The sequence below is a fragment of the Phaethon lepturus genome, unplaced genomic scaffold (assembly GCF_000687285.1).
Source record: "Phaethon lepturus isolate BGI_N335 unplaced genomic scaffold, ASM68728v1 scaffold9286, whole genome shotgun sequence".
Lineage (NCBI taxonomy): Eukaryota > Metazoa > Chordata > Aves > Phaethontiformes > Phaethontidae > Phaethon > Phaethon lepturus.
In genome coordinates, this window is record NW_010545534.1 from 24,098 (window position 1) to 37,149 (window position 13,052).

Below are 13,052 nucleotides of genomic sequence, written 5' to 3' on the forward strand. Positions count from 1 at the left end.
TTGGATTAAGGACCTCTTGTGCTTGATGATTACTGCAGACAAAATATCTCCCAAAACCTAAATTACAAATGAAATTTCTGTTGCTTCATGAGAATACAGTTGAGTTCTAGCATAAAAGGAATCTCTAATTTTAGAGAACTTGCTGAAAGTACCTAATTATTCAGTGTTTTATATAAATAAATAAATGTCACTGTTTGAGGAAGGCCACAGAAGGCAATAATGGAAATAATATCACTTTATGCTGTTGTCTGAGGAACTGTTCAGGATGTCTTTTAAGAAAAGCAAAGAATGTTAGCTAGGGAAGTGACAATGAAAAGCATGGAAAATTTACTTTTGTAAAGGTAAAAGAACACTATAATCACTTAATGACTAGAGGAGAGTAATAAATATATGGCAGGTTGCTATATTCCTATACTTCTAGTCAAAATAAGGGGCAAAAGTATGTTCTTAAATTGAAAAGCAGCTGGGTTCTGCTTTAGGCATAAAGCTGTCCTTTGTATTAGAAGTACCCTGTTGAAGGGTATGTCCCTGTCCTATCACCCTTTTGATTGCAAGTGGACTCATTTTACGTAGTTGCCCATTTCTGGGATAATTTTCTGTTTTTGTGATACATATGGTGTTGTCCTTCAATTAAAAGCTGTAGCTGGCTGCAAATAAGCTGCTGGGCATTAATTTTAAAAGGTCTTTGTAGGTTTACCTGTCCTTCCCATGCATTCATATAAACTATATGACTCTGTAGTTCATTTGTCACAGAAGTGAACCCAATTCTAAATTAAAAAGGCAAAATGTTTCATATTTTTATACGTTTTGCCTATTTTTTCTGTTTCTGTAGTTTACTGTGTCCTCAGCATTAATGTTGCAATACCTGTGTCACAGAAAAGGTAAATTTCATTTTGAGACCTTTGTTACGCTGGCTCCATTTTTATATGGGGCAATTTCCTGGTAGTGTATGTCTAGCTCATAAGAAGGAGTCATTTAATATCTGAGCTATCTACTGAACTAAGGGGAAAAAAATACCCCAAAAAAACCCTTACATCTTTGGGCAGAATTTAGGACCTCAGTTCCCATTTAGTTGTCAGATTGCTTTTCTGTTTATTCCTTCCCTTTTTTTTAAGCTTTTAATACTGATGGCTTTGGTTTTCATGTGGAACACATAGATTGATTTTTTTGCTTGTTTGGGTTTTTTTGAGGCCATCATCACTAAGCTTTGTTACTGATACACTATCTTTTCCTAGAGCACCCACCAATCCCTCCACCAAAGAAGAAGTGTCCACTAAATGCGACAGTTGCCATTGCAGCTAGTTTTCAGTCTGTAGTCAAATACATTTTCTGCAAAGCAGCGTGCTTTTCTAATCGTACTTTTGGTAAGCACCATTTCCTAGATTTGTTTTTCTTGTCAGGAGGAACAAACAAACAAACTGGTTTTCCAGAATATGTTTCTCATTGAGAACTTACCAGCCACCTTTGGCCCACTGTTAGGTATTTTTGAGGTTATGCTGCTTCTCCTAATACCTAAAGTTCATTGCCCTTGTGCTGCTGGAAGTTTTCTCTTTGCTTATTGCAGTGTGATTATAGCCATTCTTTCCTTTTTTTTTGTCATTGTACACATTCATTTAATATAGGAATTATCAGAGCATGTAATGGTTTCTCTGAAGACATTTAGTATGTTCATGATTGTGTATGATTTTTACATCCAGACTTGAGAGGGAAAAAAAAAAAACCTCTTTTTTAGTTCTGTTATTACATAATTTTTGCAGCTTTTTAGAAACTGGTGGAATGTTGTGGAGTATTGTCAACATGTGATGGTCCTGTTGAAGGTTCAAAAACTTAAAAACTTTCAAGCTTTCAGAATATGTAGACAGGTGGATCTAGAGGAGTAATCTGCTGAGTAAAAAAAACTAATGCCAGTAGCTGCCTTTGGCAAGCTGAGAGAGAATTTCTTCATTCACTTTATCTTTCTTGTTCTAAACTTGGCTGTTACAAATAATAAGTATTTGAATAGTTAATGTGCTGTGACAACTTGCATTTTCCAGCATGGTTTCTGATACTCAAATTAATCAAAGTACTACTTGCCATGCCTTTTTGCTGTACAGGGCATTAAAAGTTACTTGAAGACATATCAAATGAACTTTTAAAATGTAGTCTAGGTGACCAAATACAAGATGTTAGGCACAGAGAAAGGACAAATGGTAGAGTGAATACAAAACAGTGGGAGATTTTATGCAAAATAATTGCCTATAGCAATCCTCTGTAAATGTAAGACTGCATGTGGGTATGATATCAACTGCTTTCACATACTGATTCCAGTGGGTATGCAGTTAATGTTTAAGATCAGTCATGCAAGGTTTGCTCATTTGGGGTAAAAGCTTTCAATAACAATGAGTAACAGTACACAGGCTCATTGGAGACTTTGTTTAAAAAGGGGGAAGAAAGTATTACTAAAAATGAGATTTTATGCTCATTCTGCCACCTGTAATTTCCAGAATTCATTAAGGGGTGAGTGCATTTGGTGTGACTCTCAGTAGTGTGACACTTGTTGAAATCTAGAAAACACAGCCACGCAGCTTCAGTCCTCATTCAGAATTCGTGTCTGTTGCTCTCTTGGCAGAATATCTTCTGTCCATTAGAGCACGGCAGATGCAGATAGAAAATGTAAAGGCATTCTGCCTGAACATGTAGATGATGAGACAATAAGAAGGTTTATCCAGATGTCTACAATATTACTGTTAGATTTATTGGAAGAATTACACATTGAATATTCTAAAAAGGGTATTTGGTTATTTTGAATTCAATAGAAAAAAAACCAACCTGTATTGCTAGATATTTTTATATCCTGTTTGTTAAAGTCACTGGTCATTACTGCCCATTAATAGTGGTGGGTATGGGTACACTGGAGAAATTAAACTTCTTGTGTGTTGACTTATTTTCTCTTGAAGTAACATATCCACCAATCCGGACCCAATCTATCATATTTAAAATTGAATGCAAAATTTTGAGATTTAGGTTTTGGGGGAAAAAAATGAAGAGATTGGTTTAAAGTTGTGCATAATAGTTGAGTTTGATTTATTAGAAGCCCTCTAGATCTGTATAATTATCTGGTGGGAAGCTGATTTGGTGTGACTTACCGTCCAGAGATCCTGAAGTGACAGCCTGAACTGCTCCTCTATCTTTGGAGAGAAGAGACTTTACCCATTAGTAACGGATTGCTGGATATATTATTTTAGAGAAAAAAAAAAAGAAAAAAACAGGTAAGATTTTTCTCCTCTTCTACTATTTCCTGTCTACTGCAAAGGCATTCTGTGTCATCTTTGATGTATCAGCTGTTGATTATTTGATTCAGGTAGTCATTTTATTTGATCAGGTAGTCTCAAACTACACAATATCTGAATGTAATGATTTCTGCAAATATTTCATACTACAGCTGCAGACTATAAGTAGGCTTTCTGGAGAAAGATAATTTCTAGTTGTAAGTTGCATATCTTGAAGATTTAAGGATGTGGGTTTGGGGCTTTTGAAAGTAAAACTTGGCACAGAAAGTAAATTAAGTGCTTCTATAGAGAATCTGTGTAGAATATCTGTGGTTATTTTCTTTGTACACACCTACATAAAAGTCAGCTTATGACATTGGGAGTCAAACTGCAGTTTGTCATAAAACAATGTTTCTCATTTGACAAGAAATACAATTAGATCTTATGAGCTTGTGATTTGAAAAGGTTTAAAAATGTGCCTGACAAAGTTTGTGTTATTTTCAGAATGTATTGCCTTTTGATATTATACTTTAAGAAACTTGGAATATGGTAATGCATGCATTCTGCCAAGATTTTAGGTTATTTTGGACCTCTAGCAGGCATTGGCAAGACTGAAATTTTAATTCCTCAATGTAATTGAACTTCAGGGTATGGGGGTTTTTTTGCGCTCATTTTTCCCCTGTCACCATCTGTAGGATCAGAAAGAGTAAAAGCTGCAGTCAAGAGAACTTTAATGAAAGTTAAACTTAACTTTAGACTTAGTTGCTTAGTTTAGTTTCATGAAACTGCTTTTTTGGGCAAGACAACTATTTCAAGGACTTAAAAACTGAGAATAAGAAATTGTTAGAACTAATGCGCACATGTTTTTTACCTGTAACTGTTGATGGTGAGTTTGATCATCCTTAATACAATGAAGTGGGTCAGGTTGGATGTGGCTTTGGGCAACCTAATGTAGTAGATGATGTCCCTACCCATAGTAGGGGGGTTGGAACTAGATGATTTTTAAAGGGCCCTTCCAACCCAAACCAATCTATGATTTTATAAGTGTAAATTTGGATCTTAAGTATTAATTTGAAGTAATAAATACTGCATTAAGGTTACCATAGTGTAAATGAGATCAGGATGTTGAGTGTTTTTAATTCCATAGATGTGCTGGGATTTCTTACATTGTAAGAAACATAACTATACAATATTGCTATTGTTTGAACATGGGAAATTACGGGGCAAGGTAAAAAAATGTAGGTAGGTTTTTGGTAAAAATCTTCACAACTGTTAAAATACTTATTAGTGGGGGAGACAAGGAGGAACAAATACAATGTGAAGGATCCTAAAGCTTTTTGTCAGGGAATTATAAGTCTGTAGTTAGCTCAGTACTGAAACTTTCCCTAACTTCCTCTAATTTTTTTCCCCTTCCAAAAAAAAAAAAAGGGGGGCAAATAAAAATGTGAAAAGTGTCCTCCTGTTTCTTGTCTTCTACTGTCTTGAAATATATATACATATTTTTAGACATATAGCAAGTATTAAGTCCTTGGGGATGACACAGGTTTCTTTCTTCATGGACACTATATTGTTTCATGATGACCATGGAAAACCATTTCCTACATCTGAGGCAGAAACAGACTTTTGAATTCTGCAGCCACAGCTGGAAAACAACACAGTTGAGTTTTAGGGACAAAATGTGCTGAGTCGCATTCGACTGATGTTTTCTTGTCTTTCAGTCAAATGTGCAGGCTTGGGGCAGATTGTAAGAGCTTGCAAATTCATCCTTAGTCTTCAGAGAAAACCTAGCACTATGTACATAGTTGCAGCATTACTTATTCTCGAACTCCTGCTGGAGCAGCCTCATCAGTTTGCTGTGAAGGGAAGCACTAGAGAAGACAGGTACAGATGGAGGAGCTGAGAAAGAGGGGAAGGGGAGGAGCAGATGTGGAAGAAGGATGACTTTCCAATGGCTTGGAGTGGTTTCTTGCAACTGGCTGATCAACTCATTGGCCCTACCACTATTCTCTGGATCAGAAGAAAAATTGACCATGTGGATACACAATTCATTGCAGCCAATGATGGAATGCATATCTTAAAACCACTTTTCTATTGCCCTTGTAAGCTCAGAGAACGAGAGAGAAGGTTTGTGCCTCCCTCCCCCACATTATTTAAATACTTAATTAGCAAACAAAATAATTGTAAATATAAAGCAAATACTTATAAGAATACCAATAATTATTGTAGCCAGTACTAGCTTAGTTGCATGTGTCTTGTGATTTCTGTGTTTCTGCTTAATCACTGTTGGACCTTTTCTTATTTTTCTCTTTGAGAAAGGCAGGCCATTTTCTTTAAATAAGAACTTGTTAAAATATTTCTGAAGTAATAGTAGCATCCCAAAACAAACGTATAAATAACTGTTAATATAACTTTCAAGTTACTGAAGTTAAGTTTTAGATGGAGCTGTAAGATAACTATTTATTGACTTCATGTAGCATTTTCAATAAGCGTTAAGCTGTTCTGAGTTTAATGTGGATAAGGTTGTGTATTTTTTACTTCTGCCATGTCACAAGAGAGGAGGGTGTTAGAGAACATTACTATTATCAAATGCAGAAGATTGGAGAGCTGTTGTGAAGTACAGAATAATAGTGCAGTATTTTGACAGACAAGAGGGAGCCAGAAAATACAGAACTGAAAGATCTATCAAACTCCTGTGAATGAGTGCTGTATAGCACACTGATGTGGTGGTTCTGTTTTTTTTTTTTTCTGTCTTGTAGTGTGTAGTTGGTGGGTGCAATGCCAGCTTTGCATCTCAGGGAGGACTTGCCCGTCATGTGCCCACACACTTCAGCCAGCAGAACTCTTCAAAAGTAGCCAGCCAGCCAAAGGCCAAAGAGGAATCTCCATCTAAAGCTGGAATGAATAAAAGAAGAAAATTAAAGAACAAGAGACGACGATCATTACGTAAGTATTTCCAGAAGAAGACATTCTTTAAAGTTTTGTCTTAGATAGGAAGTTTCTCTGCAATCTGGATGTTTCTCTGCAGATGTGGGTCTGTTAGGGCTGGTGATCTTCAGCATTAGAGTGTTGGCATCCCTTGTCATGGGAGTAAAGCAATTCCAGATTCTGTTTGTGTTACTTTTTAGTGTAAAGGATCTATGTGTTCATTAGAAAAGATCAGTTTTCTGTGAGCAACAGTTTGTTTACAATTTAAAGATACTTTTCATTTTAGAGTTGCCTTTTGATTGCTGACTAAATTACTGTTGGAAAATGTTCTACTTAGTGACGATGACATCCGAAGTTCAGTACTGCAGACAGATTGCAGATTCGTATACATTAGAGATAAATGCATATTATATAAGCTCTCTTTCAAGCACAACATTTCATTAGCTTAATGACAATTTTATGAGCATAACCAAGATCTAATTTTGGGCAGATCTGACTTGCTATGTGTTTTTCTGCTTTCTCCACACAGTTGGTGTTCATTAAAGTTCTATGAACTGATGTGCTGAGAAGTGTGATTTATCATTTAAAGTGAGAATTGTTTCCTCTAGCAAGTAATAATCACTTACCTAGTACCTGTACTAGTCCATTTTGATCCAGTAGTTTGACTCCTGAGTTGTCCTAGCATTGGACTAATAATCATGTCAAATTTATTTAGAGAATCTAAGGTACAGAAATGCTTAGGAAAGACTAAGCAATTGTTAAAAAAACTAACTTTGTTTTATAATTGCTTTGGATGCAAATCTCCAGTACTGAAGTGATTATTTACTAATTTTAAACTATTACTGTGATAGTAGCATTTGAGAGACATGTAAAAACCCATTTAGATTTTTTTTCCTGCTAGTATGTCAACTAGCAACTACAGCCACTGGACCTCTTATCTTATGCTGTCCACAGAAATACAGCTCTGTTCATAAGCAGGCAATTACTTCAGTCCTGTCCACTGGCTGGCAGTAGGATTTTAGTGATGGTGTGCAGAAGAACTTGTGTTATTTTGCTGGGTCAGCAATTACATTTTTCCAGAACTTTTCCATGGCAGAACACTTCATTGTATTGATCTTTCTGTTCCTGTGAAGAAATACGGTTACCAATTATTCAAGTGGTGCTGCAACAATGGATGCACATGCTAGTAGTTTTAAGAGATTACTCTGTATCACACATTTGTGATTATTCTTATCTTAATATGTCACCTGTGTTTTAAGCAACTGAAATTTATAAAGCAGTGGTCACGCTTCTGCCTTGAACGCAAAGAAGTCTGTCCTGGAAAGTTACAGTATCACCTAGAATTCTGAAAAGTGTATTTCCTGTGCCTGTCTTCTACGTTGTGTGATAGCTGTGCAGTTCAGTGCTAGAAGAGCCCCTCTTAACTGTAGTTACAGTGGTTCTTTTTTTTACCTTTTTTTTTTTTGTTAATGCTTGGGTGTTCTTAAAATATGTCAGGAAATTAGATCATTAAACACATCTGAGAAGTGTAAACTTGAAGAATTCCTCTAATTTTGACACTGATTCAGAATTCAAAGAAGGTAGAAAGCTATTTTTGTTCTTTTCAGAATTTGACTTTCAAAGAGCTTTCCTTTTCATTCTAGCAATTTATGTAAATGAGAAGGTTCAAGAAGGGAAGGCTGATCAGTGAAGGGTTATGTGGTCACTTTGCAGTATCCTTTTTGTTCATCTTAGATGTAACAAAAGAGACTTAATTGAAATATTTGCAGGTTCCTAAACGATTACCTTGATTTGTAGACTGTGTTACTCAAACAAAATATAGATGTCTAAGACTTTTCACTTCAAAATTTTCGCTTTCAGAGATTCACGAGTTGCATTTTGGCTTGCATATCTGTATTGATTTTGTTAGGTGTCTGATTTAATGCATCTTACTTCAATTTTCCCCCCAGTATATGCAGAAGTAGTTTTTCAGGTTGGCATTTTATTAGTAATTGATGAATGTTATTGACATACATTTTTCACCATAGATTAATTCAAGAATTATGCAGTAAACTCTATGACTAGAACATCTTAGCAGATAATCTTAAATTTTAATGATGAAGCTCTGATTTGAAACTTGGAAGTAGTAAATATTATCGGAATGCTAAAGACCAAACTCTAGTACTTCAGTGGTCTGCTGTCTTGATCGAGTGTTGCACAGGAAGAAAAATGACATCTGCTTGAACTTTTTTTTTTTTTTTTTTTAAATCCTGTTGCCTCTTGAGACAATTGCAATGCTGGCTGTAGAGTTTTGCCTTAAGCCAAAAATCATCTCCAACTGAGTTGGGAACTACCTACTGTAATGTATTTCTCCAGAGGGTATGTGACCCAGAAATGTATCTAAAGTTGATGGCGTTTTCTGGAAATGTCAAGTAGTGGTAGCTTTTCTTTAAAACTTTTTGTGGATTATTGTTGATTAGGTGAACTTGACAAAGGGCTGATACAATGTGGCTTGTCTTTCTGTTTCTTAGCTTAATTTTAGTTAAAGAATGAAGTGTGCAAGTTTGTATATTTTGTCTGTACAAGAAGAGGCAGGGGGTGGGGTGGAAACCCCTATCTAAGAAGCCAAAGTAACAGCATTAAGTATTTTCACTCTAGATTATGTAAAATTGGAAACATAGATTTAGATTTAGATATTTTAAAAGTGTCCAAAAGAGGAGGTGTTGAACGTAGGTACCAGGTTCTCTGCAAGTTGGGTTAGAAGAAGTTATGACAAATGGATGTAAAGCAAGATGGTGTTTGATAGTGTACAGTCTGTTTAAATCACTTGCAAATAGTAATTTGATGAAATTACAGTTTTGCATGACAAAACAAATTTTCTCCTGAAAAAATATTGTGACCATGTTCTTTATACCTCCTTGTGGTTTGATTAGACCCTGGCTTTTTTTGCAAGGTGTAAGTGGCTTACTAAATATTTCTTGGCAATTGATAGCTAATACATAATACTGAAGCATCCTCATGTATAAATTCTGAACAGTTTAAATACAGTAAATCAATTAATTTGTTTCCTCTACATAGACGCGTGTTTCATATCTAAATGTTAACATCCTTCTGAGACGTTAATGCATAAATAAAAGAGACTTTACTGTGACTTTATATGTGATAAGAACATGATCTTCTAACTTAGACTATAAAGAGAATTATTACTGTTACTTGATTTTTTTTTTTCTTTCTTAACATCTTGCTGTTCTTAAACTGTTTTGCATTTCTTTTTTCCTGTCTGTAAAGAGTATGTGTTCTTTTAAATTTGGAAATGAGAAATTTTATGATGAAAGCATGTTTTACTGTAGCCAACTTTAGAGCTGGTTACATTAGTGGTGCTATAGAGACCATCTGATTTGTCATATAAATTTTGATGTTGCAAAATAACTCAGAATTACAGTCAGTTGGTTGCTTTCTTTTCTGGATAGCCTTAAACACATTCACTGCTCCATGTAGTTTGTCATTCAGAGGTATAGAGCCAAGAGTATTGAAAGTGTGTATCTCTAAAATAGGTCATAGTATTGCTATTCCGAAGCCACCTCAAAGAAATTTGTAGAACCTAAGGTTATATTTACGGTATTGTCACTTGCTTTTCCAATAGCAAAGATGACACTGTAGTTATTAATAATGATGACAGTTGAGCTTACTAGAGAAATATAAGTGAGATAAGGAAACTTACTATTTGTGGAATTTACAGTAAGAATATTAGTTGCATAAGACACTGAATTTTGTTTAGTAGGCTACTGGTATGAAGATTTTAATTTGTGACTTAAGTAATTGATGTGTGCTTGGACCTTGCATTAAACAGGAAGGGAGACACCTTACTCTGAAAATAATTTTGAGGGAATAGATTTAAGATATATAGAAGATACAGCATTAACACTCAATAAGGAATAACTCTAGTCATATGCCTTTGACAAACTGTGCTCTTTCTTCTGCATCTGTTGAATGTTACCCGATGTTAAATCCTGAAAAAAATTTGCTGTATGAAACCAAAAGGAAAAATTTGGGGTAGTCTTTTCCTTTCCACCCTCCCTTCCTTCCTGCTTCATATTTATTTATAAAATACCTATATGCTTGCATCACTGACCACCTGCAGCATGAGCTGCAGTTCTAGGTTGCCACTTACAGTGAGAACATTTCAGTGAAAGGATTGCCGAATTGGCAGTATCCAACTGAGAGAGAGTAAGAACAGAACATAATGTACAGATGAATGCTTAACAACAATTAGTCCCAGGAGTGTAGCAAATACTAGTTTTAAGTGGAATTTGTAGATTTGAAACAATGGCTAGATAATCTTGGTGAAAAGGAATATAGAAGTTGTTTTAAGACAACAGAACTTTCAATCACTGTTTTTGCAGATTAAAGGGTGATATGTAGTTGATAATGTAATATCAACTCCTTAGTTTTAGTTTCAGTGTGTTTTATAGAGACTTACTGCTCTCAAGTAAGGCTTAAAAAAATGTGAACATTTTCATACTGCATTGGCTTATGTAATTTTACTACTGTACTACATGATATATTTTTAAAGATTTGTGTGAAGTATTTCTAACAGTATGCAATTATGTGCCTAGTAGCAGTTATTTTTTAGTTAAAGTACTTTCTAGTGTAGAATTGATAGACCTTCATTGTACTGCAAATCAGAATTCAATATTTTTTTTTAGTGTTCAAGAAACACTTAACTATTCTTAATGTGCATGCTGATTTTTAGACTACTTGTAACATATCAGATGATATTAATTGCACTTTACTCATTATAAATTGAACTGTAGTGTGTGATGCAGTTGGTGCTTCTTGGCTAGAAACTAACCTGTTTACTAATAGTCAAAGAACATGGAATGACAGCTTTTACATAGAAAGAAACATGTCTAGCAGTGTGGAATTTTCCACGTGACTATTAAGCATTATTACTCCTTGGAGATCAAAAATTTCTTGATGAGCTATTATTTTCTGTCCACATTAATTCGTATTTGATCCTTTTCTTTGTGTTCCACTGAAGTACCAAGCAGTTTTGTTTTCAGTGCCGTTGTTGATCTCCTTGCAGCATCCCAGTATTCACGGGAAATAGATGGGTTTTTTAGTGGTTATAAATGAAATTAGAGCAGATTTTTTAAAATAAAGTTAAGAAATAATATATTAGTATAATTCTGCTTTTAAGATATTGATTATATGCACTATCATGTTTTAAAGTACTTTAATACTATTTTTAAAAAAGTCACAACAGTAATATTGGAACTATTGACTGTGCTGTAAGGGTGGCTTGGCCAGTTAGGTTCCCATAAACATCACAAGCGAACTGGGCTGTTTTTGCATTAAATTAGAACTCACATTTATTAATGAGTTCTGGGTTTAGTTTCTTTGTACTGGGACTTTTTTTTTTTTAGGTGATAGCAATGGATGTTCCCAGAGGTACTCAGCAAAATTAATGAATTCTTAATTTTGAAGATTAAGAAATAATAGAATTCATTTGAAACTTAAAAAAATGAGCGAGTATAATTCAGTTCGTCAAAATAGCTGTTTCATCTACAAGGAGTATATTTTGACCAAATGTAAATGGATTGTGCCCCTCTTGGAGTCATTCCCTTCCTCTCAGATAGATAAATGTTTACAACTCTTTGACAAGGTAGTGCTACTGCTGTAATGATAAATTATTTACTAATGAAAGTTCAGACTTATTTACATGCTTGAATGTGTTTGCTTTCAGTGTGCTGAACACTAAGGATCGCTTCCTTTTTTTTTTTCTAGCAAGACCTCATGACTTCTTTGATGCGCAAACACTGGATGCTATAAGACATCGAGCCATCTGCTTTAACCTCTCAGCACATATAGAAAGTTTAGGAAAAGGCCACAGTGTTGTATTTCACAGTACTGTAAGTATATATTTTCAGACACATAGGTAAACAAACAGAATGCATAATATATCTAACACTTTAGAAAGATTTATGTTTTCTTCTTACTGCTATAGGCATTTAATCAGAAATAAGTAAATGTGGGTATTTTACGTTGTTGATTTGTCCATTTCTATTAGTAAATTAACTTTTTAAAGTAGTGCAAGTAGTTGTTCTAGCTTACAAATTTAATAGCTTGCAACATTTCCTGTCTGATACACTTGGGGAAATACCTAACAGCAAGTATGTGTTGCAGAAAAATTTGGTTATATCTTCTAAATAAGAATGCAATTCAGATAGCATTTCCATAGTCATGAGTGACAGGGCTAATTTATCACAACGACTATTTTGAGGGTAATTGTATAATTGAATATTTAGAGATGCTGATCTGAAATGTGTGTTTTTTACTTTTTTTCCAGTTTAAAAAATATAGTCCTGAATAAATCTATTGTTGTCCCCTTCTTTCTTTTTCTTTTAATAAACTTACCACCAAAATATCAGTGGATTGCTAGGAGGTGGCAAGTACCAAGTGGGGAACTGGCCTGTAGTCCTGTTTCCATATACTGTATGAAATTGTTAATTTCACTTGTTTGCGGATAGGATACACATCAGTATTAATTTAGAGGAATTCAAAACAGGGAAAAAAGTACTGAATTGGAATATAGGGATCAGAAGTTCAAAAAGCTCTATAACCTCAGATTTTCTTAACCAAATTGGGAGATACGGGCACATGAAGGGTAGAGGCTCAGCTGAAGAAAGGAATTAAGAGATGGGACATAATAAGGGAAGATGCTTTGTAAATCGGCAGGCTAGTGCAAGAAGAACTGCAGTCCAGGGAAGGAATGCTGATCGCTGTGTCTTCAGCTATGGCTTAATGCATGATATTGACTGTCAGTCTCTTTCCATAAATAAAAGATTATTTCATATGCATGAAACTTACTTTGTCCTGTTCTACAAGGCTGTTGTGTGT

At 34.8% G+C, this 13,052-nt stretch overlaps 1 protein-coding gene across 1 annotated transcript in view; it reads left to right on the plus strand.

Annotated features, from left to right (window-relative positions):
- AEBP2 (AE binding protein 2) overlaps positions 1-13,052 on the plus strand; it is a 30,951-nt gene that overhangs the window by 5,729 nt on the left and 12,170 nt on the right. The window contains exons 3-4 of the mRNA XM_010288984.1: positions 6,005-6,191; positions 11,940-12,064. Coding sequence (XP_010287286.1) covers positions 6,005-6,191; positions 11,940-12,064 — 312 coding nt within the window. The remainder of the gene's footprint in view (positions 1-6,004; positions 6,192-11,939; positions 12,065-13,052) is intronic.